The 26028-nt window shown below is 37.0% G+C and overlaps 1 protein-coding gene across 9 annotated transcripts in view; it reads right to left on the reverse strand.

Annotated features, from left to right (window-relative positions):
* The window catches only part of VPS13B (vacuolar protein sorting 13 homolog B), a 771473-nt gene that overhangs the window by 154736 nt on the left and 590709 nt on the right, over nt 1-26028 (reverse strand). For 8 of the 9 annotated variants that reach the window (XM_061123681.1, XM_061123682.1, XM_061123678.1 and 5 more), the window contains 2 exons: nt 20916-21311; nt 472-674 (listed from right to left, as the gene is read on the reverse strand). In XM_061123681.1, the coding sequence (XP_060979664.1) occupies nt 472-674; nt 20916-21311 (599 nt within the window). The remainder of the gene's footprint in view (nt 1-471; nt 675-20915; nt 21312-26028) is intronic. The other variant, XM_061123679.1, reaches the window with a different exon arrangement.

Consider the following 26028-nt stretch of genomic DNA (forward strand, 5'->3'; position numbering starts at 1 on the left):
AAAACATTATGCTAAGTGAAAGAAGCTATTCACGAAAGACTGCATTTCATGATTCCAACTATATGAAATGTCCAAAAGAGTCAGAGACAGAAAATAGTGGTCTCCTAGTTCTGGGGAGGGGATCAGAGGATGATGGGGAGTGTGAATGGTTAAAGGGTTTTGGAGGTAGGTGTGTATTTAATCCGTATTTTAAATCCATTTTAAATCCATATTTTAAAATGGATTGTTGTGATGACCATATGACTCTGTGAATACATTAAAAAAGTCACTGAATGGTATACTTTAATTAGGTGAATTGTATGGTTTGTGAATTATGCTTCAATAAAGCTATTAAAAAAGTTTAGTAAGACACCAATCCGACAATACCCTTTCTCACCACACTGAGTTTAAAATTTAATGAAACAGTTAAAAAAAATGAACAAAGGCTAGTTTAAAACGTGTGGGAAAAAAATGGGGCCAATCCCCACAGACCTGTAGCAGACCTCCTCTTAAATCAATGGATATTTTTGGTATGGACTGTTCTGGGCCTGGATCGCCACTGTGTTTACACCATTTAGCTTCCAGACTGGCAGTAGCACAACATGGTCCTATTAGAATCCGACTTCTTTCTTTGAGACTCGTTTTAAGGAGAAAATCATTTACGCTGAGTAGAAAGGATGACCCGAGAATTACACCTAGGGGGAAAAAAAAAGAAGAGATGGAGAGAGGTAGATACTCTAAGTCTTCCATGTCAAGAAAAAAAGTGTGACTGGGCAAGAATTATCTGCAGTTTCTAAGAGTGTCAATTCACCCTTTGTCAGAGCTTTCTTCTCAGCTGGCACTCCCCCACGGTTTCATGCCGTTTACATAGAATTCTAGCTATGAAGCAGGTATACCTCGTTCACATTCCTAACAAAGCAATATTTGCCAAAACATTATGACTTTTTCCATGTGTGAGCATTTTAAGTTTTACGAGTAGAGACATTCTCATTAAACTGTGCAAGTTTTTCAAACAACTACATTAAGAATGAGAACAGCTGCTTCATTTGTCTATTGTTAACATGATGGGAGAGGGCAATTTTCTGTGATTTCTTAGAGTAACAGAGTACAGTATATTACTTTGCTAGACACTCAAGTTTTTTGACTGGCCCATGTTAAAATTCAAAACAATCAAAATATATAACATGTGTTTTCTAAAAAATTTAGTTTAATCCAAACTTCACACATCATAACCACTTGAAGTTTACAAAGTTTTAAAAACAGATAGTGGCAGGTTAGATTTATGGGAAAAACTATATGCTATAGTTCAAAGTAAATATATCCAGAAAAGGAATACACTTTAAAATGTAGCTTTTCTTTTGAACTTAAACTAGGAGTGTAGATCAAAACCTTTTCATAAAACCAATGGCACACTTTAAGATATTTGGATGAAAAGTCAGAGTGGTGGGTTAACTTTCCCCTAAGGAGTTCATATTCTGAATTGTCATTGTGAATATTGAATTTCACCAGACCACATTTGTAATGTCCATGGCTTATTTTTCTAATGATATTTGATCCTTAAAAGAGATTAAAGATTAAAAAACACCTTAGACCCACAGTATACATCTTTCAAAGTACAATACTTTTTAAATTCTGTGGAGACTTGAAAACTGCATATATGTTGTATATTCCTACTTTAGAAATAAGACACACCATGCAACTTCTAACCTTCCATGGAAGACAATCACGTTCGTAAGAATGTTAGTTAACCCTAACATTTTGTTAAAAATCATGATGGTGGAAATCAATTTCTTAAATTTGTTCATCAAATGTATTGTGGCAATAAGGCTTCAGTTTCACTTACATAATTTTATTGATTCAAAGTTGCACTTCGCTTAAAAAAAAAAAATAGAACAGTAAATTAAAAAATTCAGGACACGCCCTCAAATACCCAAGAATCAACAATCATCTTTATTAATGGAGAGATAGAATGACTTCTGACTTACCTGCATTATATTTCCTAAAATGTTTAATTCTCAACAGTAAGTACTTGCTAAATGAAACATATCAATTCCTTATTCAGAAATTTGTCATAACGGGATTATAAAGGTAGGGCTTAATTGACTACAATCATCTAGCAAATGAGCATTAAGGGAATGTCAGAATTACAATACCCACTATTCTCAAATATGAATTCATGCATCTTCATACTACCCTACAATGAAATACCCCATTATCTGCTGGAGAATTCCATGGACAGAGGAGCCTGGCAGACTAAAGTCCAGGGGGTCGTCACAAAGAGTTGGATGCAACTGAGCAACTAACAACAACAATCTTAATATGAATGCCCTATTGGTCCCTCACACAGGAAGTGTTAAGAGTCTTCTAGGTTTTTAAATCTTATTTAGTGTTTATTATTCTCATCAGGCACCCAGAGTGGATAAATCTGGGGCCCACTTTGAGGGCTAACTCTTAGATATGTTTCTAACACTTATCAATTTCCATATCATTCTATCTAACTCTATTCTTTTAAAACACCAAAGAAGAGAGACCTTAGTAATCTAAGATTGAAAGGAAAGACCACATCTACTTTACCAGTAGACTCTGAGCATCCCAGAGGCAAGGACCATCTCCTGCAGTACAGGACTGGGTACAATGATAGTTATTCAGGACAGATCCCACTGTACTACATTGACAGTTTAGAATCTGATCTTATTTTCAGCTGCCGCAATATATTTAATTGACAGACAAGAAAGAAAAGTGCTTACCGTTGTGCCATTCTTCTTTTTGCATTAATTATATCATAGAATAGTAAGGCTGGGTGGAAGAGACCTTAGAAACCATCTTTCCAAGTCCCTTCCTCTTAAAAAAAAAAAAAAATCACACAAAACCCTTTTTCTTTTGAAATAATATGAGACCTACTAAAAAATTTCAAAAATATACAGAGTCCTCATACATCTTTCACCCAGCTATGTAACTATAATACAAATACTGATATCAGGAAATTCACAATGGCATAATACTATTAAGTAACCTACAGATCTTATTTAAATTTTGCCATTTTCCTCACTAAAGTCCTTCTGATCCAGGATCCAATCTAGAATCCTCAGTTTCCTTTAATTAGTAACAGATCCTCTAGGTCTTTTTTTTTTTCGTCTTTCATGACCTTGATTCTCTTAAACAGTCCAGACCATTACCTTGCAGAGTCTCTCTTAATTTGGATTTATCTGGTGTTTTCTCATTAGAATGAGGTTATGCATTTTTGGCAAGAATACAAGAGAAGTGATATCTTTCTCAGTGCATCATAGTGGAGTGATACTGACGTTTTACTATTTGCTGGTAATATTAATCTTTATAACATAGCTAAAGTGGTGTCTATCAGGTTTCACCACTGTTATTTTTCCATATGTAAAGGATAATTATCTTGTGGAGAGGTATCTGGAGATTATCCATGTATCCTCTTTTACATCAAACTTTCAGTCACTACGTTAGTAGCATTCATCATGGTTCTTGCTTGCAATAGTTATCACTGTGGTGTCTGGTAATGTTAATCTTCAATTTCTCTGATTCTTCTACATTTATTAGCTAATATTCTACAGTAAAAAGAGCTGTCCCTTCTACCCTCTTTATTAGTTCAATTATTTACTTATACCAGTATGGACTCATAGATATTAACTTTATGAGCACTAATCTAATACTTTCATAATTTTACTTTGTTGCTTCAATTTTTGGCCATTGGGAATCCCTTCAAGTTGACTCCCGTGTCATTCTGATATATCCCTATCATTTTTTGATAACTTCTTTATTTTCTGGCCACAAGATGTTTCAGGATCTATAGTATTTTTTTTCCTATCCCATCTCTAGCATTAGTCATTTCTGCAGAGCTTTGATTTCTTTTGCTAAAGAACAGTAGCTAGAAACCAAAATCTGGGTGGTAGGTATGCTCATTGCTGCTAGGGAGTCACTGTTCCTAGGGCCTCTCAGCAGAGTGGGCTAAGAAGTATACGTATGTTTACTGAACATGTAAACACACACATCAATATTTCTGTATCAGTAAATACATTAAATGAATTCATATTGATACCTCTAGTGCTAATCCAAAACCTCAGAATTTGGTTTCTAGCCTATTCTCTTATCTTTTTTAAAAACTCTTTATTTTGTATTAGGGTGTAGTCAGTTAACAAACAATGTCGTGATGGTTTCAGGTGAACAGTGAAGGGACTCAGTCATACATATACCTGTATCCATTTTCCCTCAAACACCCAGGTTGCTACATAAAATTGAGCAGAGGTCCTGTGCTATTCGTACATCCTTGTTGGTTATCCACTTTAAATGCCTAGTCCCTTGTCTTATTTGTAATCTCTTCCTATGATAGTGAGAAACTTGCAAAGTACTCCTTCAGATGTACTGATTTCTAATCATCTCCAAAACATCACTTGGAAAGAGTGGTCAATATTAAAGCAAAAGAACTAAGACAGACATAAAGGACAACTTTATTAAAGCAAAGGTAATCATCTGCCAAAAAAAAAAAAAGGACTATCAAAACGAAGGGCTGATATTTATCCCTGAAAGTCTCACTAAGAATGGGCTTAAAAACATTTTGTCTGGAGCATACAGATGAATATTACCTTTCTCACTCACTCTATAGCACTTTTCATTTATACAAAGATATTTGTAAGTACACAAAATTTTCTTTGTAGAAGTAACTTCATACATACATACAGAATTTGAACCTTATTAGTTATTTCTAATATGCAGCAATGACCTCAAAATACTGATACTGTACTGTCTAAATTGGTTTCTGTGGTTTTGCCTTAAAAAAGTAGAACTGAAATGACAAAACTTACTATGTATTCCTCAGAAAGTGCTTACCTCTTCTCAAAGAACACAGTGTTGGTGGAAGGTTCTTCTTAACTCCCTAACATTACACAACTAGAAGTATTTATTGGTAGAGTGAGGAGGGGATGTAAGAAAAAATTCTAGATTTGCATTTTTACATAAAAAAAAAATCAAAATGTTGACAGCCTTTGTGTTACTGTGTATGCTGCTAGACACATGAACATTTTCCTACTGTCATACAAGTTCTATTCTTTTTTGCTCAGGTAGAGAGAACAACACCTAGAATTCCTGGGCAAGTAAAGATAAAGGCAGGGACTGAGACCTTGGGAAAATGGCGCAGATACAGTCAGGCAAACATCTGGGAGCCTGAACAGGAAGAAAGGGGGTTGAGACTCAGGGCAGGGCGAGCATTGAGGAAGGCAGGAAGAGACACACCATGATTGAAATACAAGAGACCTTGCAGTTGAGGCAGGTGCTGACCCAGCCACAGCTATATTTTAGCAATGGCAGAATTTGATAACTGATTTTCTACAAAGTAGACTCGTAGGGCTAGGAACCTGCTGAACTTTCTAGATTTTCAGCTTTGATTCTCACTGGAGTTTAATCTGGTTCAAGAGTGAACATGAGATTTAATGAAAACCAGTGAGGCGCAGCTGGTAAAGAATCTGCCTGCAACACAGCAGACATGGGAGGTGTGGGTTCAATCCCTGGGTTGGGAAGATCCCCTGGAGGAGGAATGGCAACCCACTCCAGTTGAGGGACTAGCTGTGCGTGTGTGTGTATGCACACACACACACACACACACACACACACACAGAGTGAGGTATAATAATACTTTGGGGAAAGAAACTGTTCCTCTTGCTTTCTGGTTTTGAAGTCAAGAAAATGAAGGCTGCTGGCAGCCACCTTGTGCAGAATATTTCAGTGAACTTCTTTACTATCATGGCTTTAAGGATAATTTCTTAGGACATTATCCATAACTATGCCTCATTTCTTAAATAAGTGCTACTCCCACGCTTCTAACTTGTCTATAGAGAATTTGGATATCCTGGAAAACTTCTAACTTGATATTTATGCAGGCATGTATTCATCATTGAACCAAAATTTACTGGTTATCTACCACACAGTGGGGTATACACAAAGATAAAGTGAATGATTTCCCATTCTCTTTTACATCACAAGATTTTGCCTTTTGTTAGCCTCTAGCCTCAACTTCTCAGCTTCAAGTTCTAAGATATCCTTAAGCATGAGAGGGGAAAAAAAAAGACAACCAACAATATGTATAATATTGACTCTCTTAAGCAAGGGAACTGTTGAAAAACACAAATACTTCCCTATTATCATACAAATACTTTGTTTTTGCTTTTTATTCATTTTACCTACTATCTATTCTTTTACTCTAAATCAAATATGTAATTGAATACCTTTTCTGTAAAGCTCTGTTATTTTCTTTCCCTCTTCATTTCCCCAACAGCCTGCCCTTCCCTCTATTCTTATTTTTTCTAATCCTTTACAGTCTGTACATACATATGTACTAGGTCATTTCAGTCGTGCCCAACTCTTTGCTACTCTATGGACTGCAGCCTGCCAGGCTCCTCTGTCCATGGGATTCACCAAGCAAGAATACTGAAGTTGGTTGTCATGTCCTCCTCCAGGGGATCTTCCTGACTGAGGGACTGAACCTGTATCTCTTAATTCTCCTGCACTGGCAGGTGGGTTATTTACCAGAAGCACCACTTGAGAAGCCCCTCCAGCCTATTTTTCAAGTCTACCAGCATTGATCATGAGTTTGAACTCACAGAGGATACTGAGAATTAAGAAGCTAATGTTACAACATATTAAAAAAATCATACACCATGACCAAGTGGGCTTTATCCCAGGAATGCAAGGATTCTTTAATATCTGCAAATCAATCAATGTAATACACCACATTAACAAATTGAAAGATAAAAACCATATGATTATCTCAATAGATGCAGAAAAAGCCTTTGACAAAATTCAACACCCATTTATGATTAAAACTCTCCAGAAAGCAGGAATAGAAGGAACATACCTCAACATAATAAAAGCTATATATGACAAACCCACAGCAAGCATTACCCTCAATAGTGAAAAATTGAAAGCATTTCTCCTAAAATCAGGAACAAGACAAGGGTGCCCACTCTCACCACTACTATTCAACATAGTGTTGGAAGTTTTGGCCACAGCAATCAGAGCAGAAAAAGAAATAAAAGGAATTCAGATAGGAAAAGAAGTGAAACTCTCACTGTTTGCAGATGACATGATCCTCTACACAGAAAACCCTAAAGACTCTACCAGAAAATTACTAGAGCTAATCAACAAATATAGTAAAGTTGCAGGATATAAAATTAACACACAGAAATCCCTTGCATTCCTATACACTAACAATGAGAAAACAGAAAGAGAAATTAAGGAAACCATTCACCACTGCAACAAAAAGAATAAAATACTTAGGAGTCTATCTACCTAAAGAAACAAAAGACCTATACATAGAAAACTATAAAACACTGATGAAAGAAATCAAAGAAGACACAAACAGATGGAGAAACATACCGTGTTCATGGATTGGAAGAATCAATATTGTCAAAATGGCTATACTACCCAAAGCAATCTATAGATTCAATGCAATCCCTATCAAGCTACGAACGGTATTTTTCACAGAAGTAGAACAAATAATTTCACAATTTGTATGGAAATACAAAAAACCTCGAATAGCCAAAGTAATCTTGAGAAAGAAGAATGGAACTGGAGGAATCAACCTGCCTGACTTCAGACTCTACTACAAAGCCACAGTCATCAAGACAGTATGGTACTGGCACAAAGACAGAAATATAGATCAATGGAACAGAATAGAAAGCCCAGAGATAAATTCACGAACCTATGGACACTTTATCTTCAACAAAGGAGGCAAGGATATACAATGGGAAAAAGACAACCTCTTTATCAAGTAGTGCTGGGAAAACTGGTCAACCACTTGTAAAAGAATGAAACTAGAACACCTTCTAACACCATACACAAAAATAAACTCAAAATGGATTAAAGATCTAAATGTAAGACCAGAAACTATAAAACTCCTGGAGGAGAACATAGGCAAAACACTCTCCGACATAAATCACAGCAGGATCCTCTATGACACACCTCCCAGAATATTGGAAATAAAAGCAAAAATAAATGGGACCTAATGAAACTTAAAAGCTTTTGCACAACAAAGGAAACTATAAGCAAGGTGAAAAGACAGCCTTCAGAATGGGAGAAAATAATAGCAAATGAAGCAACAAAGGGTTAATCTCAAAAATATACAAGCAACTTCTGAAGCTCAATTCCAGAAAAATAAATGACCCAATCAAAAAATGGGCCAAAGAACTAAACAGACATTTCTCAATAGAAGACATACAGATGGCTAACAAACACATGAAAAGATGCTCAACATCACTCATTATCAGAGAAATGCAAATCAAAACCACAATGAGGTACCATTACACGTCAGTCAGGATGGCTGCTATCCAAGTCTACAAGCAATAAATGCTGGAGGAGGTGTGGAGAAAAGGGAACCCTCTTACACTGTTGGTGGGAATGCAAACTAGTACAGCCACTATGGAAAACAGTGTGGAGATTCCTTAAAAAACTGGAAATAGAACTGCTATATGACCCAGCAATCCCACTCCTGGGCATACACACCAAGGAAACCAGATCTGAAAGAGACACATGCACCCCAATGTTCATTGCAGCACTGTTTATCATAGCCAGGACATGGAAGCAACCTAGATGCCCATCAGCAGACGAATGGATAAGGAAGCTATGGTACATATACACCATGGAATATTACTCAGCTGTTAAAAAGAATTCATTTGAATCAGTTCTAATGAAATGGATGAAACTGGAGCCCATTATACAGAGTGAAGTAAGCCAGAAAGATAAAGAACATTACAGCATACTAACACATATATATGGAATTTAGAAAGATGGTAATGATAACCCTATATGCAAAACAGAAAAAGAGACACAGGTGTACAGAACAGACTTTTGAACTCTGTGGGAGAAGGCGAGGGTGGGATGTTTCGAGAGAACAGCATCGAAACATGTATATTATCTATGGTGAAACAGATCACCAGCCCAGGTTGGATGCATGAGACAAGTGCTCGGGCCTGGTGCACCAGGAAGACCCAGAGGAATTGGGTGGAGAGGGAGGTGGGAGGGGGAATCGGGATGGGGAATACATGTAACTCCATGGCTGATTCATGTCAATGTATGACAAAACCCACTACAATATTGTAAAGTAATTAGCCTCTAACTAATAGAAATAAATGAAAAAATAAAAATAAAAAATAAAAGCAGCCCTTAAAAAAAAAAAAAAAAAAAAAAGAAGCTAATGCTGACAGTGAGGATGTAGGAACAGGCACCACCTAAAGGCATTATGCAAACACAGGACCTGTAGACATAAATGTGCCCTGCCTGGTCCCTTCTGTCTCCTTTCTTCTCTTTCATGTCTTACATCTACAAGGAAATTAGGTGTGGTTTACTCTTGAGACTTAAGCAAGTAATTTAACTTATCCCCACGTGCCTACCTGTCCACTACACCTGCTACATACACCAAAGCTGTCGCTTTGCTCCTCAATGAGGAGATCCAGTTACTTGTGGGATCACAGAAAGGTTAACCCACAAGTACCAGTTTTTAAGTTTAAAATAGAGCCTCCATTTCCTTCTGAACAGTTCCTGCTACATTTTAAAATTGCTACAATAAAATAAGAAAAAATGTTAGTTCAAGTGGTTTTAATCTTAGTGTAAATGACCAGTAATAAGAGATTATGGTGATCACTTCATAAGAAAGAGTGGTGATAAATTTCACAGAGTCATTTATAAATGGTAAACCAAAGTTCACACTTTTACCACAAAATATGAAAATAATCCCTGGGACTCAAGACAGGGTTATTAATTCTCCTTTCCCCTTTTTTTACTCTGTGAGAAGCTGGCCTATGGGACATCATCCCTTCCTTTTTGTTTTCTTTGATTTTTTCCATCAGGAAACATACTAAATACCTTCCTTGGGATGAAATGAATCTTATTTTATATATCACCACACATATAAACCCAAAGCCACAGAGAATACTCAGAGTTCATTTAAGATGGATACTTCTCCATTCAAAATCTGTAATAAATGGCAACAGAAAGTGAGTTAAAGACATGTGTTAATCTTCTTCCTAATGGACTAATGCAAGGTGGGACAAAATGACTACAAGTAAAGATACTAAACAAACAAACAAACAAACAAAAAAATCCCCCACGAAACTTCTTAGCATTGAAACACTGGAAAAAGTTGAATAAATTTTGAAGTTTTACCACTCCCCTGCACCTGTGTATGTGTTCACATATAGCAAATACGACAAGATGCTTACATTTGTTCTAGCTCGAGTATATAGGCATTTGATGTGTTCTCTTTACATTTTCCATACTTTTAATTTTCCCCTAAATTTCCAAAAATAATGAGGAAAGAAAATAAATATGCTGTAAAATTATAAGATTTAGAATGATCACAAAATTTAAAAGCATGAATATTAAAAAAAAAAACATGGATATTATTAAAGCTATTTATGCAATCACTGATCAGGTCATTTTATAAAATTTAATTTTGAAATAATTTCAGGCTTTCAGCAAAACTGATGTCTTTCATTTAGTTTCCCTTACTGTTAACAATTCATATAAACTATAGTACTGTTCTCAAGAGCCAGAAAATTAATACTGATACAACACTACTTATAAACCTTATATAAATTTTACCAGTTTCTCCCTTCATGTCCTTTTCTTGTCCCAGGATACAACCCAGGATCCTGTCTTGCTTTCTGCAACTGTGGGATCAGGTCACTTGTGACGAAACATATCCCCTCTTCTCTCTGCCTCCTTCCATTCAATAGAATACTTCTCTGCCTGACTCTTCCACTGGCCTCATCCAAAGATCCGTATTTATATATTTAATTTCAGTTGTAGCAAATTAATGGCAGATACTTAATTAAAGTAAATGAGGTGTATCAACATGGAGAAGTTAATTTGAGAAACAACTGGTGTGATAAACAGAAATAATCTTGGTTTGTTTGCATACTGACATACTTTTCATTGAGTGTAAAAATTCAGTTTAAGGAACAAATAGTTCCCTGACCTTTAAAATACTTCTTCAGAAGACTAATAAATGCAAACCACTTATTTTGGAGAATGTTTACAAAATGCTGCCAGCCCTACCTTGTCAATCTCTTGCTAGATCTTTAGCAAGGCGCCTACTATCTCCATGCTGACTGTGCAAAGTGCGGTCTACATCAGGCTTCTGTACATCAACAGAAAGAGTGCTCAGTGATGACATGTGCTAGCGAAGCATATCCAGGTATTTTTAACCAGCTGGAAATAATCTACAGTTACTAGAAAATCAGCAAGCATGTGTTAGATACATCCAGAAGTCAATTTGCATAATAGTGAAGCACGAGGATTACTCAGAAAGTGAGAAAGGAAATTTTTTTTAAGTATGCTATGTAAAGAGATGACTGTAAGTGATTAGATGACTAGAAAAAAAATTCTGTAAGTCTGGTCCATGAAAGAGATGATTAGAAATCTTTTCGTTTCCAGTTCCTTCAACTAATTATGTTGAAGCATTAAAAAAAAAAAAAAAACGACACTTGAGTATTTTTTTTGTTTTTTGGCTGCACCATGCGACATCTTAGTTCCCTAACCAGGGATCAAACCTGTGCACCCTGCAATGGAAGCACAAAACCTTAACCACTGGACTGCCAGGGAAATTCTTGCACTTGGGTATTCTAACCACGAAAATAGCTGGTTTTCCCCTCTTGATCAGAATATGCAAGTGGTTCAGATCGTATTTAACTACATCCTATTTTGTAATATGCCTATATCTGTATCTGTTATTACAGTAAGTTGTAATACAGGATAAGATTAAGGTATGAAACAAAATATAACAAAACTGTCAGAGAACTACATGGACACCACTGTTTAAGCTAAAAGGGATGCTTACTCTTCCCAACAAAGTTACTAAAAAGTCTAGCTCTCAAAATGAGAGTCTGGTTGGGTAGTCGACCTGCTAACACATATCCTTTCTCTGAAGCACCTGATGACTTCCCATTGGTGAGATTCCCAGGAACTCTCATCTAGGCCTCATTGGTAAGTAAAAGCTGGGACTTCTAGTTTCATCCAAACTCATTCTCTGGACATGAGAAAATGATAAGCAGCAGAAAAAGATTTTATTTTTTCTCACATAAAGAAAGGCAGAAAGGCTATTTATACTTGGCCTGGAGAAGGGAAAGGCTACCCACTCTAGGATTCTGGCCTGGAGAGTTCCACGGACTTTATAGTCCATGGGGTCGCAAAGAATCGAACATGACTTTGACCTTCACTTATCTGGAAAAGGTATTTTTTTGAGAAATGTTTTAGAACTCTTGGATACTAGAAAAACTAAACCGAACATACCAAAGGGAGATGGTGGATATGCTTTGCCTCTTTCTTCCCCTCCAATCTGCCACCATGCTTACTGTTTTTTACAGTTGTGTCAGTTTATTAGGAAAATAAAACTTGACTGGATCATGTAGCTATATTTAAAAAAAGCAGACTAAGAAATCTGTGCATACTGGAAAGTGTGTAACAACCTGTTTCTAGAGGAAAAAATAACTGTAAATACATACTTTGAAAGTTTCTTAGATGAACACAGTAGCTGGTTAGCTTAATGAGGAAACTGCTGGTGGGTTAATTTTTTTTTAAAGGCAGTCACAAGAATAGAAGAACTGGTATCAAAACAATGTTGCAAACAAAATGGCTTCCTATTTGATTCATTGCAATGACTTAGAAACTGGTATTCATCTACGTGATCCAGGTTTTTAAAGACTGGTTTATAGAAAGACCAGAAGCTAGGAGACATGTGTTATAGCCCTCCCTGCACCCTGGAGTACCCCTGGACAGATCACTTAATCTCGGCATCCTTAAGTAAGGGACTAGCTCAACTGGCCTCAATCTAGGGTTCTCTGATACGCAGGGAATCCCATATAGTAATGCTGGTCCATGAGGTATGTTCAGTATTTCAAAAATCCTGAAAGAAACTTGAATGAATTTTTTGGAGACAGGGCTGAGATATACGAAGTTTTTTGGTTACAGTCATATCAAGTTGGTACAGTCAAGCTAGCTATTTTATGCTAAATACAGCATGTGTGGATGATGGAGTTGGATAAAAAGCGTTCCTGATAAAGGAGAGGATGATCTCTGAGACAGTTTTCAGCTCTAAAATCAAATGCTCTACAACCTCAGCATTCATGGGGTATGACTGAGATGGGACAGTGAAGGGGAGGAAGATACAAAAACACTATTATTTATTGAGGAATTTAATAAATTTGTGCCAAGGAATGTGTGGAGTACTGTGTATACATTATCTCACTTAATCCGCTCAACAGCCCTGTGGATTTAAGTGTTTGTGCCTTTATTTTGGAAATAAGCTGCGTTGTAACTTTTACCACAATCAACTGCCAGCAAGTAGCAGGGCTGGGATTAAGACTGTCTGCATCTTTCCAGCACCACGTTGCTTTATAAAAACTACTGCTGTTAGTTAGCTCTTAGTAATTTCATTTTCCCAGTTGGTAACAGGGTTGGGAATAAATGCTTTTTCGTGGCCCCTCTGTCTTGCTCGGTCTCGGTACCTTAGGCCAACATAGCCTCCAGGTCCAAGGGCCCAGCCAGAGGGCAAAAGAACATCTAAGATGTGTCTTTAGTCACTCATAGCTGGCAGGGTAGCTTTGCCAAAAACTTTCCTAGCAAACAGCTTTCTGGCTTATGTGGATGAGAAGATGATTTGCTGTGACCGCAGGCAAAACTAAATACTGTCACAAATTCAGTGGAGTGGGAGAAGAGTAACTTCTAACCCCCTTCTTTTCCCACAGTTTCAGTGCTACGGGTGACAATAATTCTGGTCCATTTCACCTAATCCTAACTTATAAGGTGCCACTGTTAGGATGCAAAGGAGACACTATTAAGAAAGAGATGTCTACTATTTAATTGCTAGGACTGGAAACTTTCTTCTCCAATAGCATTTGCACAGTGAGATATCGTCCTGTTAATTAACAGCATTTTTGTTGTCTCAAACACCCTTTTCCCTCCTGTCCAAGAAACACTGTTTTAATATGAGTTTATGAGAAATTTTTATTAGTTGTCCCCTTTATTCCCTCAAATATATCTAAAGCTAGAAGAATGGTTCTTTACCATATCTTTGTTAAAGCTAGAAGAAATAAAAAGCAGTGTTTTTTTAAAAAGCATTTTTTTTCCCCATAGTACATAAGACGCATGAAGTTTAGTGCGATGGGACACACTTCTAAAATACATAACCCGAGGCCAACAGTTTTCTAGCAATCTAGATTAAGTTTGGGATTTGATAACTAAAAACAATAGGGAGGAAGACTACTACCTGGAGACAAGATCTGAAGGTGAACCTACTTGGAAGAGTATAACAACTATGCCAGATTTCTCATTAGAAGGGAGCAGAGCCTTACGAAGACTTCACATTCCCCAAGAAAACCATATTTACACAATTAACAATTCTTTTGTTGGAAAAAAAAAAAAAAAAGCTTTCCTTATTGCTATGTGCTTTGTCCACATGCGGACACATGTGGGCTGTGTAAAAATATAAGAGATGTGTAACCCATGGTAAACACAAAGTAATGATCTTAAACAGGCCAAATCCTTGAACTCGTCATTAATAAATGTCTCTCCTGCATTCAGCTACCCGGGCTGCTGGGAGCCTGTTTTCTTCAAGTACTTCAAACACGGAAATCCAGGAACATTTATTATTTTAATCCATTACAGGCAGTGCTTGATTTAACTTTATTGGTTGTGGTGGTGGTAGTGGTTATAAGTGGGGGTATAGCAATGTTCTTTTACACATCATTTCAAAAGGGCTTAATTATATTTTATAGTTTGGGCCAGGAATTCTGCTTGTTTTTTTTGTCTAACAAGGTTCAAATGGAGTTCAGGTCGGTGATTAATCAGAAGAAAAAGTCGGAGATGGTTATCTCTCTGAGATGAGCTCATCTCTGTCTACGAAAGGCTGGGCAGGTACATGGTGTTCACTGCGCCACAGCCCATGAGTGTGCTCTGACATCTGAAGATGGCTGCTTATGGGACAAATTTTACTTTTCAGGCAGACTGGAAATGAACACATCAGAAATCTCGCCCAGTGGTTTTCTTCTAAATTTCTGAAGTTACTATCTCAAGGTATTTAAAGGCGTCCCATTAAAATCCAAAGTAGTAAACTTAGTAACCTCACAGCACAAAAAAATGTACATGAATAACAAAAATCACGTGACAATTTAAAAAAAGCCAATACATAAACCCTTTAGCACAAAAATTTTAAATATTCCAAGGAAAGATGTCAAGACTTAATTTGGTTAAACAAAATTAAAAAATATGACCATAGAAATATGCCTGAACCTCATATATCTACTAGTGAGTTTTTAAAAAAAATATCAAATGTTAATTTTTTGCCTCTGATTTTGAGGGGGTGAAAAAAGATAATTTCTAAGATAGCAGTACTAACATTATTTATTATTGTCCAAAATTCTATCTAATCACATATTACTGATGACAATTACAGCCAAGAGAATAAAATCTGTATGTTTGGATTTCTTTTCCATTGCATATATTTCTAAGAGAGAGGACAAGAAAATTACTCACCAAGAGACTTAGGCATTTACCTTTTTTATTTCCCATTGTATTAGAGGAAAAAATAATGGAACATTATTTGGGGGAAAAAAAGTTATGAGAACTTTACTTTTTCCACCTATTTCCCATTCAATTTTTAGAACATCCTATGGTTTGTGAATGTCTCAGTAGTTCACCATTATGCACAAAAAAATATCATCACTGAAAAAAATTCAGTAATCCACAGGTAATTTAAGAGCAAAAAAAGGAGGATAGGCCAGTTCATCAGTAGCAACTTTGAACCTTGTTATAAAGTAATAGGAGGGAATCTGACCAGGATTAATAGTGGTCCTCAGTGCTGGGATGAGAGGTGTCAGGTTTCATAGACTCTAGGCCATCTGTTCTGCCTGCCTACATTTTACTTCTGCAAAACTATAAACGTACCTCTACCTCAGGGACTATAGAGAGGCATTAGAATTCTTCTGCTTTTCATTATCACAAGATTCAGTAACTCATTTCATTGTCAAGATAATCCCCTTTTACTCTTTCTTTTGCGCTTGCTGGGTATGCCAAAATGACAAATAAAACCCCAGATGTTACAGACCCAATGAGGTCTCCACCTTTCCTTGAGTGTTGGGTTTAGGCTGCTTGAGACTCGGTGTCAAATGTGACAGGACCCTGATGCCCACACCCAATATTCGTTACGGGTTGTTAGTGATTTGTATAGCTGTCTACAAGCTGTGCTTCCACTTCAATTCTCGGTGGCTGTTTAAAAGTGAAGTGTGTCCTCTGGCTTTAATTGTTGAAGAATTCATTTCCTATTGTTCAGGCATTGGAAAAAGACGCTATTTTTTTCTAAAAGTAACAAAAATCTTTGGGGTGTTGTAAATGGCTTGTTATTGCAATATATTATTTTAGGTAGTCATATTTAATTTAATGTTTTATTTCCCCGCAGGCTTACTTGCATTTCTGCAGCATCCACTGGCTATGACAACGCCTTAGGAGATTGTCCTCAGGAGAGTCAGTTGACTCTGGAATGAAAAGCTGGAGCTCCGCTCTGTATCAATTAATGAGCTAGTTTCACTTTTCAGGACATGAAAAGGAACTTTAGTTCTTTACATTTTTATTGGTCCTGAATGCAGTGAACATGAGAAGATGCATTTGTATCCGTGAAGAATAATGTGGTTATGCTTGCTTGCTTTCTACTTTTTGTTTATACACAAAGATAAGTACATATGGATGACAGAGGCTGGGGTAGTGAAAGTTATTTAAACCACAGCTCTTTGACTAGGAATTCAACTTACTGCTTTCTGCATTGGATGAAAGTCCCCTAAGTCCCTATGGAAAGGGGATTCTTGCAATTTTTCCTTGATTTGGACTAACATGCCAGCCAAGATGGCCTCACTCAGGCTCTTCCCCAACGCTCTGCGCCACCTAACTTGTCTATACCCTCTTCTCCCTTTTCCTCATCTACAGGGAGCTTGCTAATAGACGTGCCCCTAAGAAAGAGCAAGGCAGCTTAAAGCCCAGCTATTTCACAGTCTGAATTGTGTACCCTTGTTTTGCCGAAATCTAAGAAGTGCCGCCCTAATAGAGCCATAATTTACTCTGACAAGGAAAGCTAGTCTGCAGCTCACTCTCCACCCTGCCTGTGCAAAGTGCTACACTGCTGGTTCAGAATTTATAGCTACATACTTAAGGTTTCTCCAAAACGCCATACTTCAAACGGCAGAAAAGACGTGATGTGTGTGTGTGTATGGTGGTGGGGGGGTGTTATGTTTTTTAAGAAGAACACACTACAGAATGGGCCAGATTTAATGGACAGTAAAAGAAACGCCTGCCTTAGAATGTTTCAGAAAATAAGATAGAAATTTAAAACAAGATTAATTTCGTTATCAATAACATAATCATAGAAAATTCTGCAGCATTATCTACAATCATAGAAATTTGGGGGATTATACACCAATTTAAAAAAATATAAGCATTACATCTTGTATGTAAAGTTCTAAAATCAGAACTTTAGGGCCATTTTACCAAAGACACATGGGAGAACGTAAGTATTCTAGCAGAAATATGAGTTGGGTTATTATAAGTCACTGCTACACTAGCATCTGTAGAATGGAATTAAAAAAAAACCCACGTCCCTTGAAACTCTGATAGTTTAGGGCCACGGAATAGTACAGAAGGCTAAGAAGAACTCAGACTTTGTTTTAAAGTGGAAAATATTTAACCATTTCATTCTGTTTCAAATGATGAAAACATTTCAGTGAATAATCTGTACATATTTTGTTGTGAAAACCAGTAAATGAACATAAAAGCATTTCAGATTTAAATGTGCTGAGAATGTCGTGGGGGAGAACATTAACTTTTCTCTCTCATTCTTTTGTTATTTCCTTTCTGCACACACTTCCCATAAGCTTATGACGGTTTAGATGATAAAAAAATACATAATCATTAGGCAAACTCAAATATTTTTTGTACTTTTCACAAGTGAAGAAACATGCCTACGACACATTCCTAATTGTGTTTCTCTAAATATTACTTAGAATGTAAGATTCCTCTAGCATTACAAATCTATTTCAGCTCCTAAATTAAAACTCATCTGGAAAGGACTGTTCTACCCTGTTTATATAACATTGTCACATAAAGAGTGTTAAAAAAAATATTTCACTAAAAATAGCTTGCGTAAGTTAGGGATTAGAGTAGTTTCTGCTGCTATAATTGTTCCTTTGTAGTTTTTTCCATGATGTTTTTGCACAGTGTTTTTGACTGTGTTTATTAAAGTCAGCACATCAAAAAGGATCAAAGAGAAAGTGAGTGAGAACCAAAGAAACCCCAAGTGTGTTGTCTCATTGGGGAGTTATGCAGATTCGCATAAACAAGTGCAAATTGTTGAGGTTTTAATGAAAATTTTCTACAATTATTTTATCTTAAGTCATTCTATACAATAACATCTGTACAGCAGATGGCTATGCTGTACCAAGGCAATGCTCCTTTTTCTTTCTCTATTTAATAGTACATCTGAGATGACTACTTTTGTCACTGTGCTCAATTTGGTTCAGCAAATAATTTGAAAAGTGCAGCTGCTGCAGATGGTCACAATAGTTATATAAACTGTAAAATCAAAGACACAGTTGAGTATTTCTGTATTAGATTCAAACTATAAAAATCTGACATTAACTCCATTGGGCTCAAATATACACTATAAAAACTTTTGATTGCGTACAGAACGATGTCACTGGAAAATACAAAAAGAAATACAACTACTGGTAGGACATTTTTTTTTTTTGGCTCGGAAATACTTTTTATGACTTACCAAAAATAAACCTTGAATATATATTTGCATATATTTCATCCAAGTTGCAAAGCATGAATTTTTAAGATATGTAAATATACAATAAAATGAATGTTCAGAGCTTAAATTATATTTTACTTCTTAAAAATTTTCCTTGGTAGAAAATCAATGTTTGAAAAATATATAGTAATCTCTTAATTATAATTTCCTAGAAATAAACCTACAGCAATAACTAGAGCTTTCAATCTCACTTCACTTAATCATAATTTATTATTATTTTGCCAATTTTCTTTTCTTTTCTTTTTTTTTTTTTTAAGCATGCCATCACATCAAGCAGAAATGCAGATAAAACAGATTTGGTGTTTGTTACACTCACAATAAAACTATTTCTATCCATTTAATTAAATGGCTAACTTCAATCTGATTTGATTTGTTGATGCGAATAACTACTTAAGAACATTTGCTGGACACTACACATTATAGTTGTATAAAGTATTTCTTAGTCAAGGCTATAGTTTCTACTGCATTTAACCAGATTTAAGAGTTATAACTATAAAAAGAATGGGGTACTAAAGGGAAAAACAAGTTACACAACCAGAACGCGTCTACTACTTCAAAAAGGTCAGTAAGAAGATTTTAATTATATTTTAGAGAAACCTCCTGAGAACAGATACTAGCAAATGAATGAAACAAGAAATGAGGATGACTGAGCACAGTACATATTAAATGCTTTCATTCTACTTCAGTCCTAACCTTTTCTTGCAATGATTCAGGTACAACTGGAAAGGCGTGGGAATGGTCCCAGTGTGGTCTGGGTTGTAATTTATTTGTGGATAAATCAGACATTACAGCCTTCAGTGCTTCATAGTCTTTCATGTACCATGGACCTTACATTTTTCATTTCTAACTTTTAAGACAATAAAAAAAATATAGTGCTTTTAAGTTGGCTTGGTCACAAATATTTCTGGTCAGAAAGAAATAAATCATTTATTTTTTGGCCTAAAATTCATACTTCTCAACTACAAAACTCCTTCTTTATCTCGTCAACTCCTGTGTCCAAACTGACTATACAATTAGTCCCCAGCTGCCACTTTTTAGTAAGCAACTGAGTTGCATACACTTTTAGGATTTACTTTATCCCTATATTACCCCTCTAGCCCCACTTCTTCCCTCCAAATTAAAGTGGAAAAAATGTTTTCCTTTTGCTACATTTACTTTCAGAGCAGTTTCTGGCTTCAGTGCACTGAACAGTTAACAGTAGCAGTTTCTGTGATTGAAAATGGTCATTCCCCACTTGTACCTTGTTTTTCCTCTTCTCCTCCTCACATTCCTTCTACCTACTCTTTTTGATTCAGTGTGAAAAAGCAAAGAACAATTTAGACATGGTAACAAAAGAGGAAAATGTAGATGTCACTGCCCATTAATTTCTCACCTCTCCACTCATCAAGGACATTCAGTTGCCAGGTCCAGGCTCCTTTGCTCAGCTAGGCACTGAAGCAGGGCCTTTCCTTGCAGGTGTTGCTGTCTGAGAATCCTCAGTGGCACTGTCTCTGCAAAGTTGAACCTCGGCTTCTATTACTTTTGGTGTAGCATTTCTGCCACCAGAGCAATTTTTTTTAAAAAATATATTGTTACCAGTGACTTAATGGAGCACATCGCAATCACCTGTAGGGTTTGTTGGAAGACGTTTTTCTGGGCACCATGCCCAGAGTTTCTGATTCAGTAGGTTAGGAGTGCAGTCAGAATTTGTGTTTCTAACAAGTTCCCAGATGCTGCTGGTTCCGAGACTACATTTTGAAAGCTACTACTCGGATGGCTTGCAAAACCTGATGCTTACTCTGTTCTTCCACTACAGCTATGTTAGGTAAAAAGAAATTTAGGAATAAACAGTTACAAAGACGTTTGTAGGAACACGCCTGAAGAGGTAGACAGGAACACTTTAGGGCATAAAATACTTAGGCTTAAATAATTTGTTGTAACACTCTTTAAAATAAGGCAACAAACCAGAAATGTGCCCGTCTCTAATGGTTTTGAAACTTTTTGCCTCTACATAATACAAACCTTCAACATTATGCAGTTTTAGATGTTAACAAGCCATTGGCATCTCTCGTGCCCCTTTACTGTGACTTACCAGGTACTTTCTGCGCTGCTTTGACATTAAGGCTTCCACTGAGGGTGGATAAAGATGCCAAGAGGCATGGTTTATTAGGATGGGGGACAGTTTCCATGGAGACCACAATCTGAGTAGTATGAACAGAAATTTTTTGAAAGCAGGAAATCGTTCTCCATATGTTTTCTTGAAATGGAATCTTTTGTGCTCCATCACCATGTACTTTAAGCTTTGATAACTTTCCACGGCAACATTTGGAGGCTGGAAGTGCATCCTTATTCAGCACGGTGTCCGACGGGGCTGAGGACACTTTGCTGTGTACATTTTTTATCTTCTTCAAAAAGTGGTTTATTTGATCCAACTTGGTAAAACTCAGGTTTGCTTTCAAAGGCTTTGATATATCCAAGTTGATGTCTGCTGTAGAAGTGAAAAGGGTAAGAAAATTATTGAAGCTCTCTTATTGCAAATAAGCCTTTACTTCCCTGTCAAACTCCTATCTCAGTTTCCCAACACCTGTACTGTGGACTCATTAGGATGCCAGATGTTATAATTCTTTTACTTACCACCTATTCTTTCCATGTAGTTACTTGAAGGAACACTTTTCCTACACTACTCTCTTGCTTACATTCCTGTCCCAATGCATGTGACTGTCTGTCTGTTCCTGACAGACCGAAGCCCACACATGGACATCTACCCTCTACCCTCTACTTGGAGGCAAAGTTGAGCACCCTTTCCAATTTGTTATTGAATGGACATTCTTCCTTCTGGGGTTAAAAGGACCTCTCTTAGTAACCAGCACAAAGTTTGACACAAACACTGGTATTAATAAATAATCTGTCCAACTGATTAACTGAAGTAGCCTCCCCACCACTGTCTGATAAGGTATATACACAAAACGTTTGTTTCTCCTCTGCGACCCGCTAAAACCCAGGAAAGTCCCTACATCGTTCCCTGTATTCTGTGTTGAACACGTTTCAAATATCTCATCCAATGAAACATGGGTAGACTGAGATCTCTTAAACTCCACTTCACGTGTATCACACACCAGATGCTGGCCTTATTTGTCACTTAATCACCTGACACTAAGACTTCTCTGTTTTTGCGTTCTCACTTCCGTTTTTGTCATCAATAAGATGTAAGACTATGAGGGTCATGAAAGCAGAGTACGGCACTCACCTTTATACCCAGTGCCTGGCAGAGTGTGTTTCTCATATGTCTGTGTTCAGTAAATGGTTGAGTCTAAGTGAACCTAATTAAGTATTCTTTTCCCTGGAGCCTGATATAATACAAGACATAATCATAGATGAAGCTAGGAATAGCAAAGTTATCAAGCAGACAAAGTTCATATTCTGTTTTCAACAGGAGGACTTCTGCTCATCTTCAGATTTCAGCACCTTAGGGTTTCCTCCTGGCTACCCAGGCTTGCTCTGGGTACGTTCCTCTTGTGTGTCTTTCCTTGGGTTTCTTTAATCAGACTAAGCAAAATTCTGAGAGTACTGCTTCTAGCTAATTGTCCACTGGAAAGGGTCAGACAGTTGAGTCAACCTTCTGCAATATTAAAATAGTCTCTGTTCCCTATATTTATTTGGGCAGGAAAAAACACCCTAATTTAAAGAATTTATTTTTTAACATCTTTATTGACATATTAACTCACATATCCATATAATTTACCTATTTAAAGTATACAATTCAATAGTTCTTATTATACTCATAAGATTGTGTACTAATCACCACTATCTAATTCCAGAACATTATCACCACCACTGGGGGAAGAAAATTCCCATGCCATTTAGCAGTCCCTACTCATTCCCCACTTCCAACTCTCAGGCAACCAATAAGCTAATTTCTATCTCTATAGATTGCCTATTCTGGACATTTCATATAAACTGAATCACATAAAATCCTGCTTTTTGCATCTGGTTTCCTTCAGTTAACATAATAAAAATTTTTAAGGTTCATTAGTGTTGAATCATATGTCATCAGTACAGCATTTCTTTTTTGTGACTGACTAATACTCCATCGGGTGGATATACTGTAGTATACTGCTTATTCATTATCAGTTTGTGGACACTTGGGTTGTTTCTACTTTTTCGTTATTAATGAACAATATTGCTGGGGCTTCCCAAGTGGTGCTAGTGGTAAAGAACCCACTTGCCAATGCAGGTAGACAGACATAAAGAGACACAGGCTCGATCCCTGGGTGGAGAATATCCCCTGGAGCAGGGCACAGGAACCCACTCCAGTGGAGAATCCAATGGACAGAGGAGCCTGGTGGGCTCCAGTCCATCGGGTCACACAGAGTCAGACACGACTGAAGTGACTTAGCATGCACGGATAATACTACTATGAACATTAATATGCAAATTTTTATATGAATATGTTTTCAATTCTTTAAGGTATCTACCTAGAAGTGAAATTTCTGGGTATTTTTGATTACAGCAATCCTAGTGGGTGTGAAGTGGTATCCCAGTGTGATTTTGATTTGTACTTTCTTAATGATTAATGATGTTGAGCATTTTTTCATATGCTTATTGGTGATGTGTATATATTCTTAGAAAAATGTCTATTACCTTTGTTCATTTTTAAATTGGGTTTTTTGTCTTCTTCTTATTAAATAGTATGAGTTTTTTACATTGATGTATTCCATATACAAGTCCCTATCAGATATAGGATTTGCAAATATTTTCTCCCATTCTGTGAACTGTCTTTTCAGTTTCTGTGATTGTGTCATTTGCAGCACAAAAGATTCTAATTTTTGTTAAGTCCAAGAGATTATTCTGTTTGACCTTTTGGTGACATCAAAAAATCATTGCTTTATCCAAGGTGATAAAGATTCACAACTACGCTTTCTTTTACAAGTTGTAGAGTTTTACCTCTTACATTTAGGTCTATAATTCCTCTCAAATTAACTTTTGTGTGAGGCAGGGGTTCAACTTAAAATTTTTTTTTTTGCATAGGGAAATCCAGTTACACCAGCATCATTTTTGAAAGGCATTATTTTTGACCTGCAGAACAGGTTGGTGGGCAAAATATTTTCGGGTACTGCATGATTCCAATGATCATACATCGTCCTGCTCTGCCTGCAAATTCTTTTATGTGGGCTTCTAAATTTTGTGACCTCACAGAAAATAATACCACCTTTTACCACAATGAAAAAAATGAGCAATCTTAACAGATGATAGCAGCAACAGAAAAAATGAACCAAGCTAAAGTGGGAAAAGACTCAGATCCGGGGCCAGGAGCTATCTGCTTTTGCCTGGATTCATGAGATTTAAACTAAGGGTCAGAAGTAGCCATAAAAACAATTTACTGACCTACTCAGGAATTTGCCCAAATATCTACCTATACCAACTGCTGAGCCTAAGGGATCCACTTTCCCTGACTGTAGATTGGCAAAACATCCATAGAATGGCATGCATGAGAGCTGCTGAGTGCTATTTCAATACGGATTCTTGTATCTCAGATATGGTGGTCCCAGGGGCACAAGAAAAAACAAAAAAACCCAAACTATTTATCTTTGGTTATTTGCCTAACTTGTCCTTTGAGACTCTTTGGGTCATTTCTTCCTGAAAAACCTTTCTTGATCACTGTGGCTGACTGAGGTGCCTCTCATTCATTGCTTTCAGAATATCCTGTGTATTGTGTCATCATCAGGTATCTATTTATATTATTTTTATAGTTACTGTTTAGAGTCCAGATAACTATGAGCTCCTGAAAAATAAGGACTGTTCTCCATCTTAATATTCTGAGTGCAGAGGTGGTGCTAGTGATAAAGAACCCACCTGCCAGTGCAGGAGATGTAAAAGATGCGGGTTCAATCCCTGGGTAGGGAAGATCCCCTGGAGGAGGGCACACAGCAACCCACTCCAGTATTCTTGCCTGGAAAATCCCATGGACAGAGGAGCCTATCAGGCTCCATGGGGTCACACAGAATTGGACATGACTGAAGTGACTTAGCACAAATGCACAAGTACAAAATGGATATTTAATGATGTAATTAAGGGGAAAAAAAAAAAAAAAGGAATGGATTTTTTCTTCCTACTGAACTCCCACAGGCTCATCAAGTCAATTCATCCAGAACAATCCATTACCTCCTCTCATTGTTGGTTCTGGTTGTTGTTTAGTCGCTAAATTGTGTCCAACTCTTTGTGACCCAGTGGACGACAGGCCGCCAGGCTCCTCTGTCCATGGGATTTCCTCTCACACATGCTATGTTCTCTGTGTCAGTTAATAACTCTAATCTAACAACTGGCTCAAATAAAAAAATCTGACTTTTTGACTCATTTCATTCCCTCTTTTCCTGGTCCAAATCTACTCAATGATTAAGTTCTGTCAATTTTATTTCCAAAATAATTGTCTGAATCCAATCTCTTTCTCTCCAGCATTCTAACCACTCCCCATTTTTTCCCGTTCATGCCTTTGATATTCTTCAGCTAATATAAAGCCTCCTAAAAGGTTTCTCTGACTAGACCAATTCCTGTTAATCCAGGCTCCAGAGTAATTTCCAAATGATTTGTTTCAAATGTGATCCTGACTGGTTCACTATTGCTTAAAACTGTGTAATGGCTTTTGTCTATGGGATAGAAGATGAAGCTTCTTAGAATGGAAAAAAAAAGATCCTGCCTTTTCTTATCCACAGCCATTGCCTGCCTCAAATATTAAAGCTCCAGAAATATCAAAGAGTTTACAGAGCCCACATCCCCCAGCCCGTGTGATGTCATACCATTAGGTCTTTGATCACGTTGCTCCTTGGTCTAATGTACCCTTTCTTTGCCTAATGCCTAATCTCCAGGAAAATGTGCAACATTTTCTCCAAGAAGTAGTTCCACAAAGCTGGTCCTGCATAAGTATCTTTTGTGAGATTATGTCTCCCACCAATAGAGAAGATCCTTGAATATGCATTTTTCATCTTTAATACCTAGTGTTGGGCCTGAAACTCAGCATGAAGCACTTATTTGGTCACTTCATGTTGGAGCAGCCCAGAACTCTCTAATCTGGTTCTGTGGGAGGCAGAATTCTGAAGATGACCCCCTTCTCCCAAGATTCCTGTCCCTTGGTTATTGACTCAAACACTAAGCCAGGTACTGCTGTGCTGGAAGGGGTTTTATAGGTGTGATAAAAATTCCAGGTAAAT

This window comes from Dama dama, chromosome 21 (genome assembly GCF_033118175.1).
Source record: "Dama dama isolate Ldn47 chromosome 21, ASM3311817v1, whole genome shotgun sequence".
Classification (NCBI taxonomy): domain Eukaryota; kingdom Metazoa; phylum Chordata; class Mammalia; order Artiodactyla; family Cervidae; genus Dama; species Dama dama.